The sequence below is a fragment of the Trachinotus anak genome, unplaced genomic scaffold (assembly GCF_046630095.1).
Source record: "Trachinotus anak isolate AG129_WGS33_773 ecotype Australia unplaced genomic scaffold, CSIRO_AGI_Tana_v1 ptg000005l, whole genome shotgun sequence".
Classification (NCBI taxonomy): Eukaryota; Metazoa; Chordata; class Actinopteri; order Carangiformes; family Carangidae; genus Trachinotus; species Trachinotus anak.
In genome coordinates this window covers 24,101,393-24,120,680 of record NW_027273856.1, presented here as the reverse complement: position 1 = coordinate 24,120,680, position 19,288 = coordinate 24,101,393, and the positions used below count along the sequence as shown (strand labels likewise).

General features: G+C 39.8%; 1 protein-coding gene across 4 annotated transcripts in view; it reads left to right on the top strand.

The window, feature by feature from the left end:
• LOC139622076 (steroid hormone receptor ERR2-like) overlaps positions 1-14,705 on the top strand; it is an 89,931-nt gene extending 75,226 nt beyond the window's left edge. For 2 of the 4 annotated variants that reach the window (XM_071479184.1, XM_071479187.1), the window contains exons 5-7: positions 402-563; positions 6,673-6,942; positions 9,752-14,705. In XM_071479184.1, the coding sequence (XP_071335285.1) occupies positions 402-563; positions 6,673-6,942; positions 9,752-9,996 (677 nt within the window). In that variant the 3' untranslated portion in view covers positions 9,997-14,705. The remainder of the gene's footprint in view (positions 1-401; positions 564-6,672; positions 6,943-9,751) is intronic. The other 2 variants (XM_071479186.1, XM_071479185.1) reach the window with 1 other exon arrangement.
• The last annotated feature ends 4,583 nt before the right edge of the window (positions 14,706-19,288 follow it).

Below are 19,288 nucleotides of genomic sequence, written 5' to 3'. Positions count from 1 at the left end.
GAATTGCAAGACTGCTATTAAAAATACATTAATTTTACAAAATATCTATTGAGGTTTTGTGCACTGTGACAGTTTGTAGATGCAAAGATGAATTTCGACTGTCATGGGGGGAAAAGTCTGTGTTCACTGATGCTAAAGTCAGATTCATTACCAGGCCAACCTGTCACCTGTTTAAGTGAACCATAGAAAGTGGCATAAAATGTTATATTTAACACTTTTCAAATGTATTATTTATTCATTAATTTATTGTACTTTTTTTTTTGGTCCGTGCATAATCGAGCCTTTTGTTATTTTCCTTAAAAACTAATTTGCATTTGCTGTCGTCTGAAATTGTCACACAACACAGATCTCTTATCTCTCTTCTCTCGCCCTGTCCCTGTATCCATCGTCCTCTCTGTCAGTGACAAAAATCGTTTCCCATCTGTTGGTGGTGGAGCCAGAGAAGATCTATGCCATGCCTGACCCCACCATGCCCGACGGAGACATCAAGGCCCTGACCACGCTGTGCGACTTGGCCGACCGCGAGCTGGTGGTCATCATCGGCTGGGCCAAACATATCCCAGGTAGAGAGACATGACTGCTAATGAATGACCGTGTTGTCTGGGATCAGTTTTTTTGATTTCTTAATTATTTAAACCTGGTCGAGCATTTAATAAATAATTTTCTCTATACAGCCATTATGTGCTGTGACAAAATCAATAGATGACAGAATGTAGAATAATTATATGACCCAAGAAACAGAACGGGTTGGAGCACAACATGAGGATATATTTTTAATTCGTATAAAATTGTCGATTTGTTTGTTTTGATAATTGGATTCATGAAATGCAACTTGATAGGTCTTATGCTGTTGGTAAAGCAAGGATGTACTTAAATTTGCTGAAATAATACAGTATGAGATTACTGAAGTAGTTCACTGACTGTTGCACACACATAAACACCCACACACACACACACACACACATACATTCATGCACACACACAGGATAATTAACATCTGCTACTCATCTGCACCTAAGGGAAAAGCTAGTCCCATATTCTAAAATCTAATCAATAAAGAGCAGCTGAAACCTTTGATTTGACTGGGTAGGGTGGGAGAGTCTGGGGGGTTGGGATCCGCCCCTATGTCAATGTATTCCATTTCAACCCAGGACTTAAAGAAAGCAATCCTCTTACTTACTTAAGGAGACTACACAGGGCCTGTGGTAAAATTGATTTATTTAGGCAAATACTGACGGATTTCCCTGGTCCTAGTTGAAGAATTCTTAAATAAGGCTTGTTATGCAAATGTTTTTAGATCTTCTTTTCTTTTCATCTCTATCAGTTGAAACAGACACTTTGGACCCCAGTATGTTTAAAGGGAGCCCATGTCAGATTCAAAGTGGATGCATCTCATTGATCCCAATGAAGTATGTACAAAGTTGCACATGTAGCCAATTCAGCTCATTTAACTGAGAAATATTTTATATGTTTTTAAATATGTTTTGAATATTTTTGTCTCAATTAATTGGGTTAAATGCTCCATCAAAGTTTCAGTATTCATGTGTCTTGTTTTGCCCCACAAACATTACAACCCAAAGATATTTCATTTGCAGTGATATAAAATAAAGCAGTGAATCCTCACATTTGAAAATGGAGCCAAAAAGTCTTAATGTTTTGCTTGGAAAACTACTGAAATTATTAATAAATCATCAAAATAAAATAAACAGTTACAAGGCGTTTCCATCATCACTATAAATATAACAATTGTGGATTTATTCACAGCTGGCACAACACTAGCCGGCTGCTCAGCTCTCTGGTCTGTCTAGGTTTATTCCTAATCACTGATTTGTCATCAGATTTAAGTTTCATTCCTTTGTTAATGCAATGTAGAGTGGGTGAAGGTGTGATGATGCTCAGATTTGAACAGAGACTGCCACAGACAGAGGCAGTGGAGGGCCACTGACGAGAGGGTGCTGTCTCACCACTTGAGTTTACACTGCAACGAATAGAGCATCCCTGACCCAAATGTACAGTTTTTTTCCCTGACCTCTTTTTCATCAAACATCTTGAGAACAAGGATATGTCTGAACTAGCTTTTTTAATCTAATTCAGGTAGATTTTTCAGAGAGTGAAAAAGAGGTCAAATGGGGCAACTACAATCAAATTCTTCAATTTAATCATAGCCACAGGGGTGCAGAAATAAATTCAAGAAATTTACTGTCACATTTTTGGACCTCAATCTCTGTTATATTTCCTATGTATAACTATTGATCTTGCATGCTATGACAATCTCAGTCCAGACCTGACAGAGTTATTAAAGGTGCATGTGACACTCTGGGGACATTTTACCCGGGGCCACCAGGTCAGAGTGTCACCAAGTAACGATTAAGACAAAAGGGGTCCCTACAGTTTAACAGTCCACTCCCACCATTACACTCATACACCGCTGCGCAAATGGCCTTAACGATGAGGTAATAAGAGTCATTACTGCAGATTGCTCCATTAATGTAAAAGTCCTTCAACACCCAGATGTGGAGACCTGGGGGGAACATGCAACGCTGAATAGATTTTCTGTTGCACATTTCTGAAGGCTTGAATATTTGTGGTAAATAGCTGTTCTCAGGACATCTGTCTGTGGTGTACCATAATGTGCACAAGTTTATTTTTTCTGTATTTTTATTCTACCAAATATAAGAAAGATAAAAATGAAACAGAGGTGAAAACACATTTTGGCTTCAAATACAAACCTGTTAGGAAACAGGCTTACACACTTTAAAGCGGATGGTTGTAACTCATCACCAGGCAGTTACACACTGTGTCATGAAAATGGAAACAGAATCGTAACACAGTTGTCAAGAGGTCAAAGGTGGCCACTAATTTGTGCAGCTGTTAACACACACACACACACACACACACACACACACACACACACACATACACCATCTCAGACGTGTAACTGCACACAACATGTGTAGATTTATATTCGAGGCAGCAGCATTCAGCACCCTCTGGTATTTAATGTTCACTCAGTTCAGAGCATCACTTTCTTCCTCTTTTATTTTTTTCCTCTCTTTTTCTCTGCCACTCACACACTCTGCCACTCTCTCGCTCTCTCTACCATCATATCTTTCACACACACACTCTGGCTTCCTTGTTCTCTTTTTCCCCTGGCTCTCCCCCTCCTACTCCTCCAGCTCATATAGGGCCCTCTAGTCTCATTATTACCTCTGTCTTTTTATTAGGCCCATTAGGGCTCTTAGGAGGCCTGTAATGATACTAAATGAATAGAGAGTGAACTGCTGTCTGTTTTAGACCTAGTGCTCAATGACAGCTTCAAGCTTCACTGCCAACCACTCAGTCTCTTCATTGTACTGAATAGGGATTCAATTACTTATCTGATCTCTACCTGTACTGTACTGTTGCATAGCCAGAGTACTTTTTTTCCCTGCAAACAACCACTAACATCTTCTGGTACATAGCAGATAAGGTACCCTAAAGAAATATACATAAAAAATATACAAATAAAAAAATGGTGTAAGTTTACATCATGCAAAAGTTTGACCTGGAACAACACAGGGTGTTACATGAAAATTTGCGGTCCATGAAAGTAGAGTTATATTTTATTGCCTTCTTCCCCCTGACTTCCCACAACACTGGACATCAGGGTTTGCATTTTGTGTCTCGTATATAGTTAGGTTTAGGCAACACTTTGGTTAAGGTTAACAAAACATGGTGGTTTTGGTTAAATGTTCATAAAACACACCTCAAATAACTACTGACTTTTTCAATATCCAACCAAGATCACCATGTTTCAGTAACCAAGTGCTATGAGTTCCTAAAAATAATCATTAAAAGTTTTCATCACGCACTAGTTGCTACATGGAAATATTGGAAAAACGTTGGTGAACATTGTGAGGAAAGGTTCAGTATCAACCTTTTTAAAAATGTTAATCAACAATGTTCACTCATTATGTTGGTGTAAAATGTAATCCAGGTATCAGGACATATTTGCTGTTGCAGATTAGTTGTATATGAACAGAATTTCTAGGAGAAAGGGTTGATTTTACCGTTTAAAAAAAAACTAATTTCTAAAATCTAATCTCTAAAAGCAGAGGCTAAAACATACAGTAACTACAACACAGAGCTAAAAACCAAACCAAACCACAGCATACGAACTTTGGCTTCATAATTTACAGGATCTAGAAGCATTTACTCTCTGTCACAGAGAAATGGCTAACTAGACAGCAAAGGCAAGAGAACTACATGCTAGATGGTGAGGTAGCCACAGCGAGCAGTGGCTAAAGCCAAATTTCCTTTTTTCCACCCCTAGCTCTCTCTGAAATTGAGAATGATCCATTTCCAAACCAACATCATGGGAATTTAGTTGGTTATATATAATATAACTAAATGAGGCAGTGGTCATATGCAGTAAAACAGCTGAACTAGTTTGACTGAAAGGTAACTGGCCTAGCTTAGCAGACTGTCACCAACTGTTGTCTCAGCTTCTGGATGGAGTTCAGGCAATTCTAATTTAGCTTTAAACCACACAAGTAAATTCATGGATTTTTGTTTTGATTTCATAATAAAGTGTAGGGTGTCATGATGGTGCAGTGGTTAGCACCTCACAGTAAAGTTATGGGTTTGAACCTGCCTTTGTGGAGCACGCCGTTTCTCCCTGTGCCTGTGTTGGTTTCTTTTGGGTACTCCGGTCTCCTACAATCCAAAGACATGCAGGTTAATTGGCAACTCTCAATTGCCTGTAGGTGTGACACTGTGTACACTTCTCTGTCTTTGTAGTATCTGTCTGTAGTATCTCATGTCTCCGTCAAGCTTTTTGTCATCACAAGAGGAGGAAACAGCAGAGACAGAGACATAGACATTCTTCAGTTTGCTCAATATTGTGTCATGTTTGGTCAAACGGCAGTAAATCAGTAGGGTGAAATATTGATATTTCATCAGGGGGAATCACCCTCCACAGCGACACTTAACTCAACCACCTCCGGGCGACACACCTGAAGCTCCAGGGCAACCCCCAGGGAGCCAGGAAGTCACTCCATCATTTCAGTAAATTGAGTGGAAAGAAAAAAAAACACACAGGCTGGGGAACAGAGGAAGACAGTTGAACTGGGTGTCAGTTCTTTCACAAAATGTGTAAAGAAACATAGTATTGCAAGAACATGTTGAGCACATGATAAAAAAATGTGCATAGATGTAAGAGCCAATTTGTTAATGTTTTTAGTGGCCTATATGAGAGGTTTGATGACTTAAATGCTGCTATTAAGCATTATATTTTATGTCTGGATCACTGCTCCTTTACAAGTGGTTAAGCTTTTTTCTAATTCACTTTGGCTTTTTCCAGACAACTAACATGTTACACATAAAGTCACTGATCCTTCCTCATTATTCTAAATACACCTTAAAGGATTAAACCCATTAATTTTCTTGGAAAAATAGTCATTTGGGGGTGGAGACTTGAATTCCTGATGCTGCCTACAGTATCTACATTCTGTGATCCCGGAGTCCTCCCATCCCCCATTAAACGTGTACCGGATGTCCTCCATCAACTGTCTGTTTGTCAGATCTGAGGCTTGGATCGATCCCCCCTTCGCATTTGGTGGACTGATTACAATCTACTAATCAATGACACCCCCAGCACTCTTTTCTCTCTGCTTCATTCTCTCTCTTCTCATCGTTCCTCTATTTGCTTGATAAGAGCCATCGGGAGGACCTCTTTTAAGTCAACCTGCCCCATTCCCATCCATACAAGCACAGATTTAAGTAAGCAGAGTGGTGGGTTCAAGGCCCTGGTCAATACCCCCAATCACCTTCCTATTCACCATAGAGTAGTGAGAGGTATTGTGGCGGTTTAGGTCCTTTCAGGTGTCCGGCTGTTTGATGTGGTGTGTGTGAATGTTAGAGGAGAGAGTTGACAGGTCGACCTCAAGATCTTGGATGAAATGTTACTGAATTCAGAGGGTTGAACTCAAAAGAATAAGGAATGAGGTAGGAAGCTATCAGGTAGAATATAATTGGTTTTTTTTTTTTTGGTTTTTTTGTCTTGGGCCTTAATGTTGCTTGATTGATAAACTCTATCCAAATCACAATACTAATTAATTCAAGTATTCAAAGTGACTTCTGGTTAATGTGTTTATGACTGACATGACTTCATGTTATAACCAGTTCTAACTTTAGAGCAAACACGCAACGATAACGATATTTGATCAATTTTAAAATCCAGATTTGATTCTTGTGTTCTGAAGACAAATTAATGTTATGTTCTTTCTTTACTAGAATAAGGTTGGGTTAGGATGGTTAGGGTTAGGAGTGGATTTGTCTTCACTCAGTGCTGTCTCATGTGCTTATGGACTGGGTCGCAGAGGAACTGTTGACGGTTGATGGGTGAAGCAGCCTTGGCTCATGTTTCAAAGGCCTCTGCACTTGACTGATTTATATTCTTCCCTTAAGCCACCGCATACAGTGGTCGGCCTCTGTTTCAAGTTGGGCTTCTCCAGGGATTTTAAAGCGTTGTACACACTGCCCATAAAATATGGGGAGGACTTGAAATGGCCAATTAAAGCGTAGAGAGATTAATGGATTGATCTCATGCTTTGTAATGTGGTTGTGCAAAGCTATGTCTAGAAAGAAAATATAAAAATAATAACACATTTCCTTTTTCTTTTGTTTTTGTAGGTTTTTCCACTCTCTCGCTGGCAGACCAGATGAGTCTACTGCAGAGTGCCTGGATGGAGATCCTGGTGCTGAGCATTGTGTTTCGCTCCCTGCCCTGCGAGGACGAGATTGTGTACGCAGAGGACTATGTGGTGGACGAGGAGCAGGCGAGGATCTCAGGCCTGCTGGACTTGCACGTCGCCATCTTGCCACTGGTCCGACGCTATAAGAAGCTGCGCATGGAGAAGGAGGAATTTGTCACACTCAAAGCCATCGCCCTTGCCAACTCAGGTAAAGTTAACCTCCTTAATCCCACTGTTAGTCAGTACAAACTCATGCTGTGCAGCCCACACACATTTTTATGTTTAACTCTAATGGAGATCCTAAAATGTCCAAATATATTACTGAATTTTGGGGAAACATGAGGAGATCTTCAAGACATGAAGAATGTTTCCATCTGGGTTTGAATTTCTCTCAGTGTATCATATAGCATGACTGAGGAGCTGGAACAAGATGATACAGAATATATATATAGTCTACAACTTTGTCAGACAGTGTCGATTAAGATTATTTTTTTTCAACCTTAAATCTTTATTAAGTGGAAATAAATGTAAACTAAATGTGAAGGGGTTAATGCACACCAACTTTTCAGATCTTACACCGCTAAACATTGAGTTTGCACTTAAAATTACTTTTGATTTGGGTCCACGTGACCTAAAAAAAAATGGTTTATATAAAGGTATCATTAAGAAGTGATGTTTTTGCTGTGAATTATAGTCTTTTAGCCAAATATCCTTTACTTTTCTCTACAAACTCAAAGGTGACATGAGCTTGAGCAGAAGGTACATCTCTGTGTTAAATCTCAAATGAATCGAGATAGCTGGCATTTAATTAAAGCAAACAAAGAAATAAAACAAAAAAATGTCAAGTGATTGTCTATATCTGGGGAGCTGATCACTTCCACAATGAAGGATACCCGATAAGAGGGGGACAAAAAGGTCAGGAGCACGGTTGTTTAATTTAACACCTCCTATGTGTGAGAGAGTGTGTGCATCTATATTTTAATTTGTGTGCACATACATGTGTGGGTGTCTGTGTGTGTGTGTGTGTGTGTGTGTGTGTGACTGTCACATTGCGCTCTCATTCTCTCCGTCTCCATAACAGTAGCTGCCAGCGCGCCACAGCCCAGGGAGATATATTTAGCATTTCATTAGGAAAACAGGGGCTGTCAATAAAATGTGTTAAGTGGAGTGGAATGAGCGTTGGGGAGCGACGGGCCTCGTTTGTTCCAATGTGAAGATGCTGCGCCCATATCGACAGTTTGCTTTTCATGAGGCCGGGCCTGTCCCCCACTAATCAATGCCTGTTAGGAGTCTTTTCTCCTGCCTGACTGAAAAATGAAAAATGCTGAGCCCAGAGCTTTAGTCTTCTGATGACAAACTCTCCATGGGAGAGTGGAGAGAGGGGAGGATAAATGGGGGGGTGGCGCTGGAGGGAGGGAGGGGTGATGGAAAGCCAAGGATGTAAAGGTAAGGGAGAAGTGTGAGAGAGGAAGGCAGGGGTTGAGAGGGAGGCTCACGGAGGGCGAGAGGGCAGCTTCGGCTCGTTTGAACACAGTCTCGGAGAGCTTCGGCTCCAGGGGTCCTGTGGGTGTGACAGCTGTGGAAATTCATGGCCATTGATTTTGTAATTAGCGGAGTATCGACGGGATTGACGCCAGGCTGCTGACGGATTACATGGAAATTGTTTCTTCAAAGTTAGTTTTGCATTCCGCCCCTAACCTCCTTCAACGCACACACACACACACACACACACACACATGAAAACAGTCACACTCTCCCTGTGCATTTACACACACTGACACACATTTGCAAACATAGCCTTGCTTTACCCTTCTCTCCCTGTCTCTCACACACACACACACACACACACACACACGCATGCCCGCACAGCCAAACGAGGATCAGATCAGTATTAACATGAAGGTTTCAAATGAAGAGTGCTGGAACACATGTGCGGTCCACATAGCCTAGTTAATTTCCCAAGATAGAAACGCAATTTACACAGAAGGCGACTGGTAAAAGAGACTTAATCAGTCAGTTAGGAACATAATTAGCCTTGTACTTTCCTTTTTTCTGCCTCATTTACATGTTCATACACGGTCTTACTTCACTCCACAACTTTCATGACACATAGCAGGGCTGATCTAATTCACTCACACACTTCAATCAGCAGCCACATTTGGTTTAGCTTTAGTAATACAGAGTGTTTAGGAAGAAACAAGTCGATTTTATTCTGATAGATATACCAGGATGAATTGTTTTGATTCAATTACGATACTGAATTGAATTCACATTTTGTTGTGCACCATTTTATCTGTCAGTTGATGAATTGTAGATATGATACATACACAGATGAGACCTGACACTGTAAGTCTGTGCAGTGAAATTGATTGAAAGCAAACCACTGCTTGTCTATTAAAACACTCTACTGTATGTCAGAGTGTCCTTTGGAGGACAAGCCTGTCTTTTTTTCTAACTTGTAGACTTATACATAGGGAGCAGTTTTTAATAAGTCTCAACTGGTTTTATTTTAGAGCCTATACATAAGGGGGCCAACTGCTCTTTCTTATGGAAATGAAGGCCATCTGCCGCCATCATTCAGCTGAACGATATCCTAGTAATGCAGCCATCTGAATTCATTAGCAGGGGGGATGTATGTGGTCCATGATACCAAAAGAAATGAATCTTTTTCCTGTCCTACTATATATTTATACAGACCTACAGTACATCTCCCTCCCCTCCCTGTCCCTAGAGTCCTGGCCACGCATAGGCATTTATTTAAGGAGCGTCATTAACCACCAACAAGAGAAAACCTCTCTCCAAAATTGCATGTTTGCAAAGACAAGATGCAGAATTTAAAGCCAGCTGATGCAATTGCAAAACACCAAGTTGTTGTTGTTTCTGTACATGTTTTGTCACAATGCAGATCAGTAGAAAATGTTTGCTTTTCATTTCAAACATTTAAAATATAAATGATTAAAATATTTTCTTTCTTATTTCCTCCCTTCCACCCTCCCCCTCCACCCTTTCTGCTTCAGACTCCATGCACATAGAGAACATCGAGGCTGTCCAAAGGCTCCAGGATTCTCTCCATGAGGCCCTTCAGGACTTTGAGGGCTCTCAGCACCCGGAGGACCCTCGACGGGCAGGCAAGCTCCTAATGACCCTGCCTCTGCTCCGTCAGACCGCCACCAAGGCAGTTCAGCACTTCTACAGCATCAAAATGCAGGGCAAAGTCCCCATGCACAAACTATTCCTCGAGATGTTGGAAGCCAAGGCTTGACACCTGGGCCAGATGTTTGACAGACAGCTGCATCACCCAATGCGAGGCGAGAGACAGCCCATGAAAATAAAGGCAGTGTGCCAACTGACAGTGAAAGGATGAAGCTTTGGACTACTGAGTCATTTTAACACTTTTAAATGGTAATAAAAATAAAAGAAAAAGGAACTTGAGATGGTTTAAAAAGGATGAATATCAGCCTGATGATGTGGGATCATGATGATGTATATAAAGATGTTGTGTACAGAAATCAGGCAACCGAGGTCTTGTTATAACCAGAGACCCATTGCTCTATATCACCTGAAGCTTCTGTGAATTTGTTTCTTATCTTATTTTCATCTCAAAATGGAAGTGTGTTAATATAAATGTCCTAAAGAACTGTGCGGCTACATAGCCACATTATGTGTTTTTGTTTCTTTCTTTCATATTTTCTAATCTCAGTTGTTAAAGCAATAGTCTCTAACTGGTCTACATATAATATGTGTACTGTATATTGTGTGAAATTGCACTGGGCGGGGGGAGAATTGTTAGACATATTCTTATATTCGTCATCAAAGAAAGCGCCACCCACCATGACGGGTATGTAAGATTCTCGACTTCCTCGTAATGTATTTACCTCATAGTAGCTTCAACGACTCAGTCGTTGTAGTCAACTTGGTGCTTACAGAAGGACAGTGGTTGGCTAGTGATCATAGTTCACAAAGAGTTTGCACTAAGCATCTATGAATAACGTGGCAATAATGGGTATTGTACTAGCGAAGTCTGTCTGGTAGCATCTCAGTCAGTGGTTTTTGCTTCTAGAGACCCACTCATCACTTCTCTCTGTTTTAAGTGTCATACAGAAATATTGGCAACCAGACATACTGTGAAATACACACATGATAAGCTATATTCTGTGCTGAGAATTTTTAAACTAAACTGTGCGGCTTGTCATAAAAAGTTTATTTTATGTAAATATAGAAAAAGGGCGCAATAACAGCAACATCTATGCAATTTAATGCAATCTGATACACCCTGATAGCCCTGCAATAAATACTACCTTTGTAATGATTGTAATGTTCAGTTTGTGTCACATAGGTGCTGACTCAACTCTATATTTGCTTTTGAGCCTATAGGTTGTGATGGTGCTGTATTAGATTGCAATATATTGTATAGGTTTTGCTTTTTCTTGTGTCCACCCACCCCCCTTGTTTAGGTTGTACTCTCAAACAAGTGTCACTATATTAATAGCATTAGTCCCACAGCCAGTTACATCAGCCCTCAGTCTTATGTGATACCAAAGTCTGTGCGCTATCCTCACATATCTGAACTGCTTTCTCTCTCTCTGTGAATACCTTTGGACTGTTGTGAGACAAAACATCTGTCAACATGACCTTGCGCTGTGGGAAACGATGACAGGCATTTTTCACTCTCAAAAGAATTTAAAGGAAAAACAATTAGTCAATTAATCAAAGAATAATCAGCAGATTAATCAATAATGAAAAAAATAATTAGTCACATCCATAATTGGGCATATTTTCCCCACTTTTATCATGGTTGGCCAAATTTGAAACAAATTTCCAAACTATATCGGGGAGGCTAAAACTTGCTGTTACATAAACAGCCAGTAGAGATGTGTTAAATGCAAGTACATACAACTGCCACAGCTGAAGCTTCACAAATAATATGTTTCCTTGAGAAATAATTTTCCCTTTTTCTCTATCCGAGTTTCAAGGTGGCAAGATCAAATAAAAATAATGCAGATGTTTTTTATGACTGAGGATGTTTAGACCCTTGGATTTAAGGTGGCAACATTTTAAACCTGTTTGGATGTAACACCATAGCAGCTGACTAGTTGAAATGTTTGTGTGCAACAATATAATGACACCTGTGTTTGTGAGAATAACTTGAATTGCACTCTGAATTAAAACTCAACATCAATAATGGCAGAAAATATTAGATCTCAGATTACGTCTTACTGAAGTTCTGTACCAGTTTTTTAGCTCATCTCTAATGAAGGTGCTAATCATTCAGACTGACACTGTACTCTCTGTACATTTCTGCAAACACTGACACTCTGACACACTGAAGTGCACAAGCTAATTTCATAAATGTGTATAATCCAGAAGTGATAGTAGACTTTTAGAGCGTAATATCAATTGTAAACCAGTTGCCAAATTATTCAAAGAAAGCCAAGAGAATAATGTGACACAGTTATCAACATATTTCTTTCTGTCCTGATAACCTGAGCAGGTCGAATGGAACATGTTATCGTAAAATCAGAATAATACCATAATAGATTAATCAGCTGCTCTTAGGATTGTAGTGAGACAGATCCCTTACGAACACTTAAAAGCAGCTGTGTCTTTAAAGTGTCAAGTGCCATTAGCTTCCGCCCAAACTAGAAGAAAACAGAAAGACAAGCGACCAGTCACTATAGACAATCCTCACAGGAACAGACGCTATTGATTCACTGTAATGTAATGCATAGATAATTATAACCCAATACAGTAGAGAATACAATTCCCATGATGCACTTCCCCAAATGTATACCCAGCTAATCCGTTCCCAATTGAAATTAAGGATGCATCCCCTCTGTACAGTAGCAAACCAAAGCATAGTGTCTTCAAATCATTTAGAATGAAACACAAGTAACAGTGATAAACCTGCAGCCAGCTGTTTCCATATAAATATGGATGTTATTTACAGTAATTCATTAATAGTAATACCTTTATTTTGATGAGTATCCAGCTGTGCATCCATTCATTTTGAGGAGCTTCTAAACCTACCACGACGATCGTTTTTTCATACTGTGGAGACAGTTAAGGGCGAGTGTTTCAACAAGCTCCATCTGTTCATATTGTGCTGGTTGAGTGAAGTGTTAATGAGCACGTTCTGGCAGAAAATTTGACCAACACATACAAACCAACCTTCGGTCACATACCTCCTCTGTGCACTTTGAAGACTGATAGCAGATAATTGTTTCCCAACTTTCCCATCACTGAAATTAATATAAGAAAATAAAAGAAAAATGCCTAATTTATTTTCAGAGTTCTAAAACTGTTCTACTACATCCAATTAATTCTAATTGTCTCCTACGCTGAAATTCTCAAAAGAAATGGAGCAATTAAATTTCTGCTTTGGCTCTACCTTGGGGACAAGAGTCGTTTTATTTCGGTTGACGGTGGGGAGGGTTTGTCTAAACCTTTACAAAGGCGATTTCACGGGTGTCTGTAATAGTTTCATAACAGAGCGATCACTGGGCTATGCAAGGCAAATATGGCCACCTATGTTCCTTGTGTTGTGGAGCATCAGACTGACATTTAGTTGTGCTTTGTTTACAATGTGGACATACTGTACAGTGCTGTACACGGCAAATGTGTTGTGCATATTTCACTATACTATACTGTAGCTGCTGTGCGTTGATGTAGCAATGATCAGTTGTTTAATTTGCCTGTTTACTGAATTTTTCATGATGTATTGGCAACTTCAACAATACAATTGACTGTATTGAGTCAAAGGGTATTTACTCAAGTGAGGATAGGGCCATTATAATAATCGATCTATATTTATTTTGTTTTTTTGCGTCTTTGTGTTTCTCAACACTGAAACACACACTCTGAGATATCATTGATTTTGGTTATCAGCACAGCAGGACATATAGCGAGTGAAGTCATCTAGACCCTATACCTCAATTCATATTTTGAAAATTACACTGGGTTTGGAAGCGGGCCATGGGTTCCTCCTGGGAATCGGTGGCACAGAAATAAAGTGACATCACTGACTGGGTATTAAAAAAAATGTAGATGAACCTACTGCAATTGGGGAACACATTCCTCGGAGGAGAAAGCTGCTTATTCGCTGTTCCATTTGCGGACTTATCTTATCTCCATGCACTCTGAGATGACGAGATTTACATAAAACATGGAGGAACCTCTCTGGCCGTTCTGGGCTGCGGTGTATAAAGGACCCTGCTCGGTGTATGTACCATAGACATGTGATTACCCAAGAGTTTTACTCCCCTCAAAAGCAATATGTTAGTAATTGTGATATATGAATCAAGTTAAGAGGAAGCTTTGGTTCATTTTAATTGTAAACTTATGCTCAGAACAAGACAGGGTAACTATGCACAGACGTTCACAGTGCTCGAAAGACAAAAAGGAAAAATTTGAGAAGTGAGAAGCAAAAAGCCAACCACAGCTAGGTTTCACTGGACAGTATTGTGTGCCATTTTCTTGTGTTTTGTTTGTTGTGTTCATGCCTACTGTATCCATGTGTAAATATATGCTTTTTTGGAGTGAGTCAGATCGAACAGTGCACTGAATGTACAGTGACAATAAAATCACATGGTTTATGTAAACACTGCAAATGATTTCTTTAAATATCTTCAATTCACTGAATGTGAGAAAAAAATCAATCTACAAAATCAGTCAACTCATTAAGTTTGTACCACATTTACTGACAAGCTTTACTCAATATGTCACCATTTTTTCAGGATTGCATATCACTTACAGAAACCAAAAAAGAGAAGAAGAAAAAAAAAACCCACGCACTGCTTATCCCCTTTACTCTTCATGAACATAACAATGTTTCAGCCACAAATGGTCTTCCTGACCCTCAGACCTTAGGAAAACCATACGTGTTCAAAACATGGTCCTGTCGTTGTAGAATAAAAAGAAGAATTGGGAACAAGAAATCCGCATGTGGATATTTTTTCACTTTTTGGATGCATGTGCATCTCAGTGATTGCGATGAGTAACGTCAATAACACTGGGTTTATAAAGCTTAAAAACTATTAAATGTGTGTGGATACAGAATAAGACTGCCGTTTTTGGCTTTTAACAAGGAGACAAATTTGTCAGATAAAATATATTTACCCTATTATATTGATATGGACACTATACAATGTAATATAATTTTTAAAATAAATATGTTTTATTTACATTTTCCCATAACATACTGCACTGCCTCCAAAACACCAGCCTTCAGTTTAGTATTCTCATTATAGATGAAAAAAATCAACATACTGTAAGATTTTCATAAATAAGCAAAGGATCTATCTTTTTCTTTTTGCAAGAGGCTGTTAGTTCCTGTCTATACCTGTATGTAGGTGAAGTAAGTTTTAAAGGATTTGCTGTAAAGTTGCTCTCAGGTTTCCCATATCATCTGATTTTTTTTGTGAAGAGTAAGATCTTATTTTCAGTAGATAATGAGAGTGAATAGTAATAGAAATTTCCTGCTCTGAGTAGAGGCGTCTGCATCCAGTCTTACAGTACAGCCTTGCCCTCGTCTCACACCGGAGATAAGAAATGTACAGTCAAATGGTGCCCAGTATGACCAACCATGTGCATGTGCATCTGTGTGTGTGTGTGTGTGTGTGTGTGTGTGTGTGCGTGTGTGCACTTGTACATTTAGCAAGACGGTGCCTTGGGGTGTAACGGCATCCTTCTGCCCCGACTGTCAGTTGGTTCGCTGTCTACACAATGTCCCGTTTGACCTTGTGTTGGCTACAACACTGGCTGAATGCACATCTGACACACTCTCTTCCTTTGTGGTGCAATCCTGTGGAAGTCATTTCATTTACTGGGCTTTCAACTTCAGCCAGTATGGGGGTTGGGGGGGTGAGTCTGTGTTTAATCAGCCTGCCACAAACCATTCCTCTAAACAAAATCAAGTATGATGTCCAGAGAAAAGATCTCTCAACAGAAGATTGAATTAAACAAATAAATGGCCTTGTCACTTTTTCATTTTTTATTTATTCTTGGCACGGCTGTGCCCGCCACTCCACATTATTGCTGCAAATAACTACTGAGTATTAACTTGTGGATTGTTCTGCACAGCATGTCAGTATTACCAGTATCTTAGAAGTCAATGTAAAGGTGTTATCATTAAAGTCTGATGAGAAAGAGGTGGTACAAAACACAATTACTAATATCATGAACTTCTCATCATTGCAGCTCTTATCTCCTGTGGTTATAATTATAGTCTCTTATAGGTGGTACTTTTTCTTTTCTGTTTTCAGTCATGTAGTAGAGAATTAGGACATGGCCCACTGTCCTCAGAGTGACTTTCCATCTTGTAAACCACCTATTATTTTTCCTAAATTGTCACCGGTTGTCTGACCTGTCTGCGCTCAAGACGGGGCATTGACACTGTCTCACTGCGGTCTGTTAATCAGCCAACCTTGTTGCCTACCTCTTTCACAAAATCGAGGATCACACTGTCAGCGCGACCTCTTACCACCGGCTTCAGCTCCGCTACCGTTACACTCACATTTCTTCCTTTGCCTCACGTGAGGATTATTCAGCGGCTGAGGTGAGAGTCCACTGAGAATAGGCTGTAAAGTGTCAGTCATGGTTACCCAGAGTGGTGTTGTCTTAGACAATGTAACTAGGTGAAAGTGAGTAAAGGAGATAGGAAACCATCAATATGCTCCCTGTGTAAATTGAAGAAGGTCATGATTTATGGCTCCCGGCTACAGCATACATACATGCTGAATCTACTCTTTTCTCTCTCTCTCTCTCTCTCTCTCTCTTGCCTGGCTCAAGGACAGGTAAGGGTGCCTTTCTCCGTAGCTCATCCCCACCACCATGCAGTCTGTGGCACTTTGTGATGGACAACCCTATGAGAAAGGCCACTGTTTTCAAAATGAATTGGGCGCCATCTATGGGTGGTGACGGTACAAAGAGAGTGCAGGAGAGAAGGGAGGGAAGAAAGAAAACATATTATCAGCTATGTATTATTATGGTGTTCTCTACTACCTGTGATACTCTTCATCCACCTGCCACTTTGGATTTTTCACCACCTCATCAGTCATGTCTGTCTTTCAGTCTCCATTTACTGGGGCACTCAGACAGAGAAGGGACAGCTGTGGGTTTTCTGAGACCTTGCAACAGCTGCAAACCCCGCATGGCATTGCATCTGTTCAAGTCTTGCAGCGCTTTGGCCTGTATCTCAGCTAAAGCAAGTTACATTACAGTTCATAGTGGGGTTCTCTCTGGTCTTACCCTATTAACCAGTGAGCAGATGGAAATTATATGGTAGGGTGTTGGGCTTTAAAATGGCCTTGCAAGCATCTTGCTGTCTCAAGCAGGCGGCTTAAAATGGGGACAATTTAAATAAGGCCACATGAGGGAAATCAGGTCTGGGCTGTAAATTCATTCAAAGTGGCACAATGAACACCATGAAGTCTTCTCTGAATCTTTATTATTTATTTGGATGATTTATTATGTCTGGGTGCCTCTGACGTTGTTACTTTGCCTTTGGAAGGAGCCAGACGTAACAAATGGAACACTCATTAGCATTTGACCTCCACATTATGCTTTGTTTACCTGCCTCTCCTCACCTCTATATCTCTTTAGACAAAATCAGGGCTTTCACAGAAAGCTCTGACAGTGACACAGTTTTGTTACTGGGCGGTAAAGGTAAGTACCGCATTTGCATTGCAAGATTTCTCAAACAACTTGAGCGTGCAGAAACACAGCAGGGAAAAAAGATGCTCTGCTCCTCTGGGACGTAGCCACTCCCAGACACTGTCGTCTAGGCTCTGGAGTCCTGACAGCTGCTTAAATCCCAGGAGGTGATAGAAAGAAGTATGAACAAAAGTTACAGTGAAGAGTCACTGGCACATCCTGTTGTGTGAGGGGAAGAAACTGTTGTATTTGGATTGAAAGTTGTACACCACTAATTTTTTTTTTTATGGGCAGAATTGTCAGAAAAGTCCGATAAAACATATTTTAGGTGTGTTTGTGCAGTTTGAGCTTTGTTTTTTTGTCAGTTTTGTAATGTCATCACACAATGTGTCTCATAACCTGGTTGTAGAATTAAAAAAAAATAAAAAATAAAAATTTCCAAGTTTCCATAAGTGCTTCAAAATGATTTTAAAAAATTCCAAAATTTAAAAAATTAAAAGCATCTTGGTCTATGTAAATGTTTTATTGTTCCTCATGCCATGCCTAACATTTATACAGTAGCCTACAACTAAACCAGAAAACAGTAAGCACTTGATATAAGCTATGAGTTATATCAAATAAAATAAAATAAATGTAGCTGAAAAATAAAGAAAAAATCATTACAATTGCAATTATATGCTTTGTGCTATATTAACATTTCCATGTTTCATGGGCAAGCAGGTCATGCATCCAGTATGTGTACAGAGAATCATAAGCAACAAGTAATGGCACACTGGCAAAAATACACAAAAATACACACACACACACATACCACACACTAAGCCACACACACACACACACACACACACACATTGTATTACCAGACTGGGGGGAGTGGCAGGTAGCTGTGTGTGCAGTAGTTAATTGTGCAACGAGAAACTGTTCTCTAATTTATTTCTTGCCTGTCCATACAAGAGTGATCATGAAACCCCATTCATTTCACAGAACACAATTTTCATATTTAATGAGCATGACTCCAATACAATTACAGTAATTAGTCAAATCTCACTCACGGCCAATGGAGCTCGCCACCATTATTAGTGGATCTTATTAATGATGTTGCACATGTGGTGCTCATAGGGTAATTGAGGGCATGTGTGGGTATGGGAACAGGGGTACTGGGGATTTGAAAGCAGTGGTGGTGTCAGTCTGTTTTCTGTCTATATTGGGCCTTATTTTAAATGGAGGTCTGCTTGATATTAACTTTGAGATGTTGAAACATGATGGCAGGTGGTGATTTGACAACACTCCAGCTTAAAATAGGACAACTTTAATACTAGATTAACTGTAGTGAATTCCAATCACTGACTTTGGGAAGACACATCAGTTAGCTGCTCCGTTAGTTGACCTGAAAGCTTGTATTTTACAAGCTGCTTTAAATAATCAGTTCGCAGCATCACCGCTGTGCACCGGACCCAGGAGGATCACAACAAAAAAAGACAAAGGGAGAAGATGGAGAAAAAAAAGGCCATTTACTGTGAGTGATGATACTGCAGTGTCTGACATTTTAGAGGTTTGTGGAGCTTCTCTTTCCAGACTGATCCTTATTAAACCTCGAGTATAGAGCTGTGTTGTTTCTGCAACAAGAGTATGCAGCAGCAAGTGACACGCATGTCCCCTTGTACAGAAGGAGTCATCACATGCAGATTTCTTTTTTGTGTTAGTACGTGCAGCTGGGATGAGGAGGTTTTCTGATGCAAATGTCCAATGTGATATTACATTTGATGAAAAGCAACTTTTTACTTTAAATGTAGCACTTTGTATATACACTATTATGAAAGTTATGGCTTATTGTTTCACATGCTTTGAACCAGTTAGTATCAGGGCAGATGTTTATAAGGAAGCAATCATTTTAATCAAAGAAA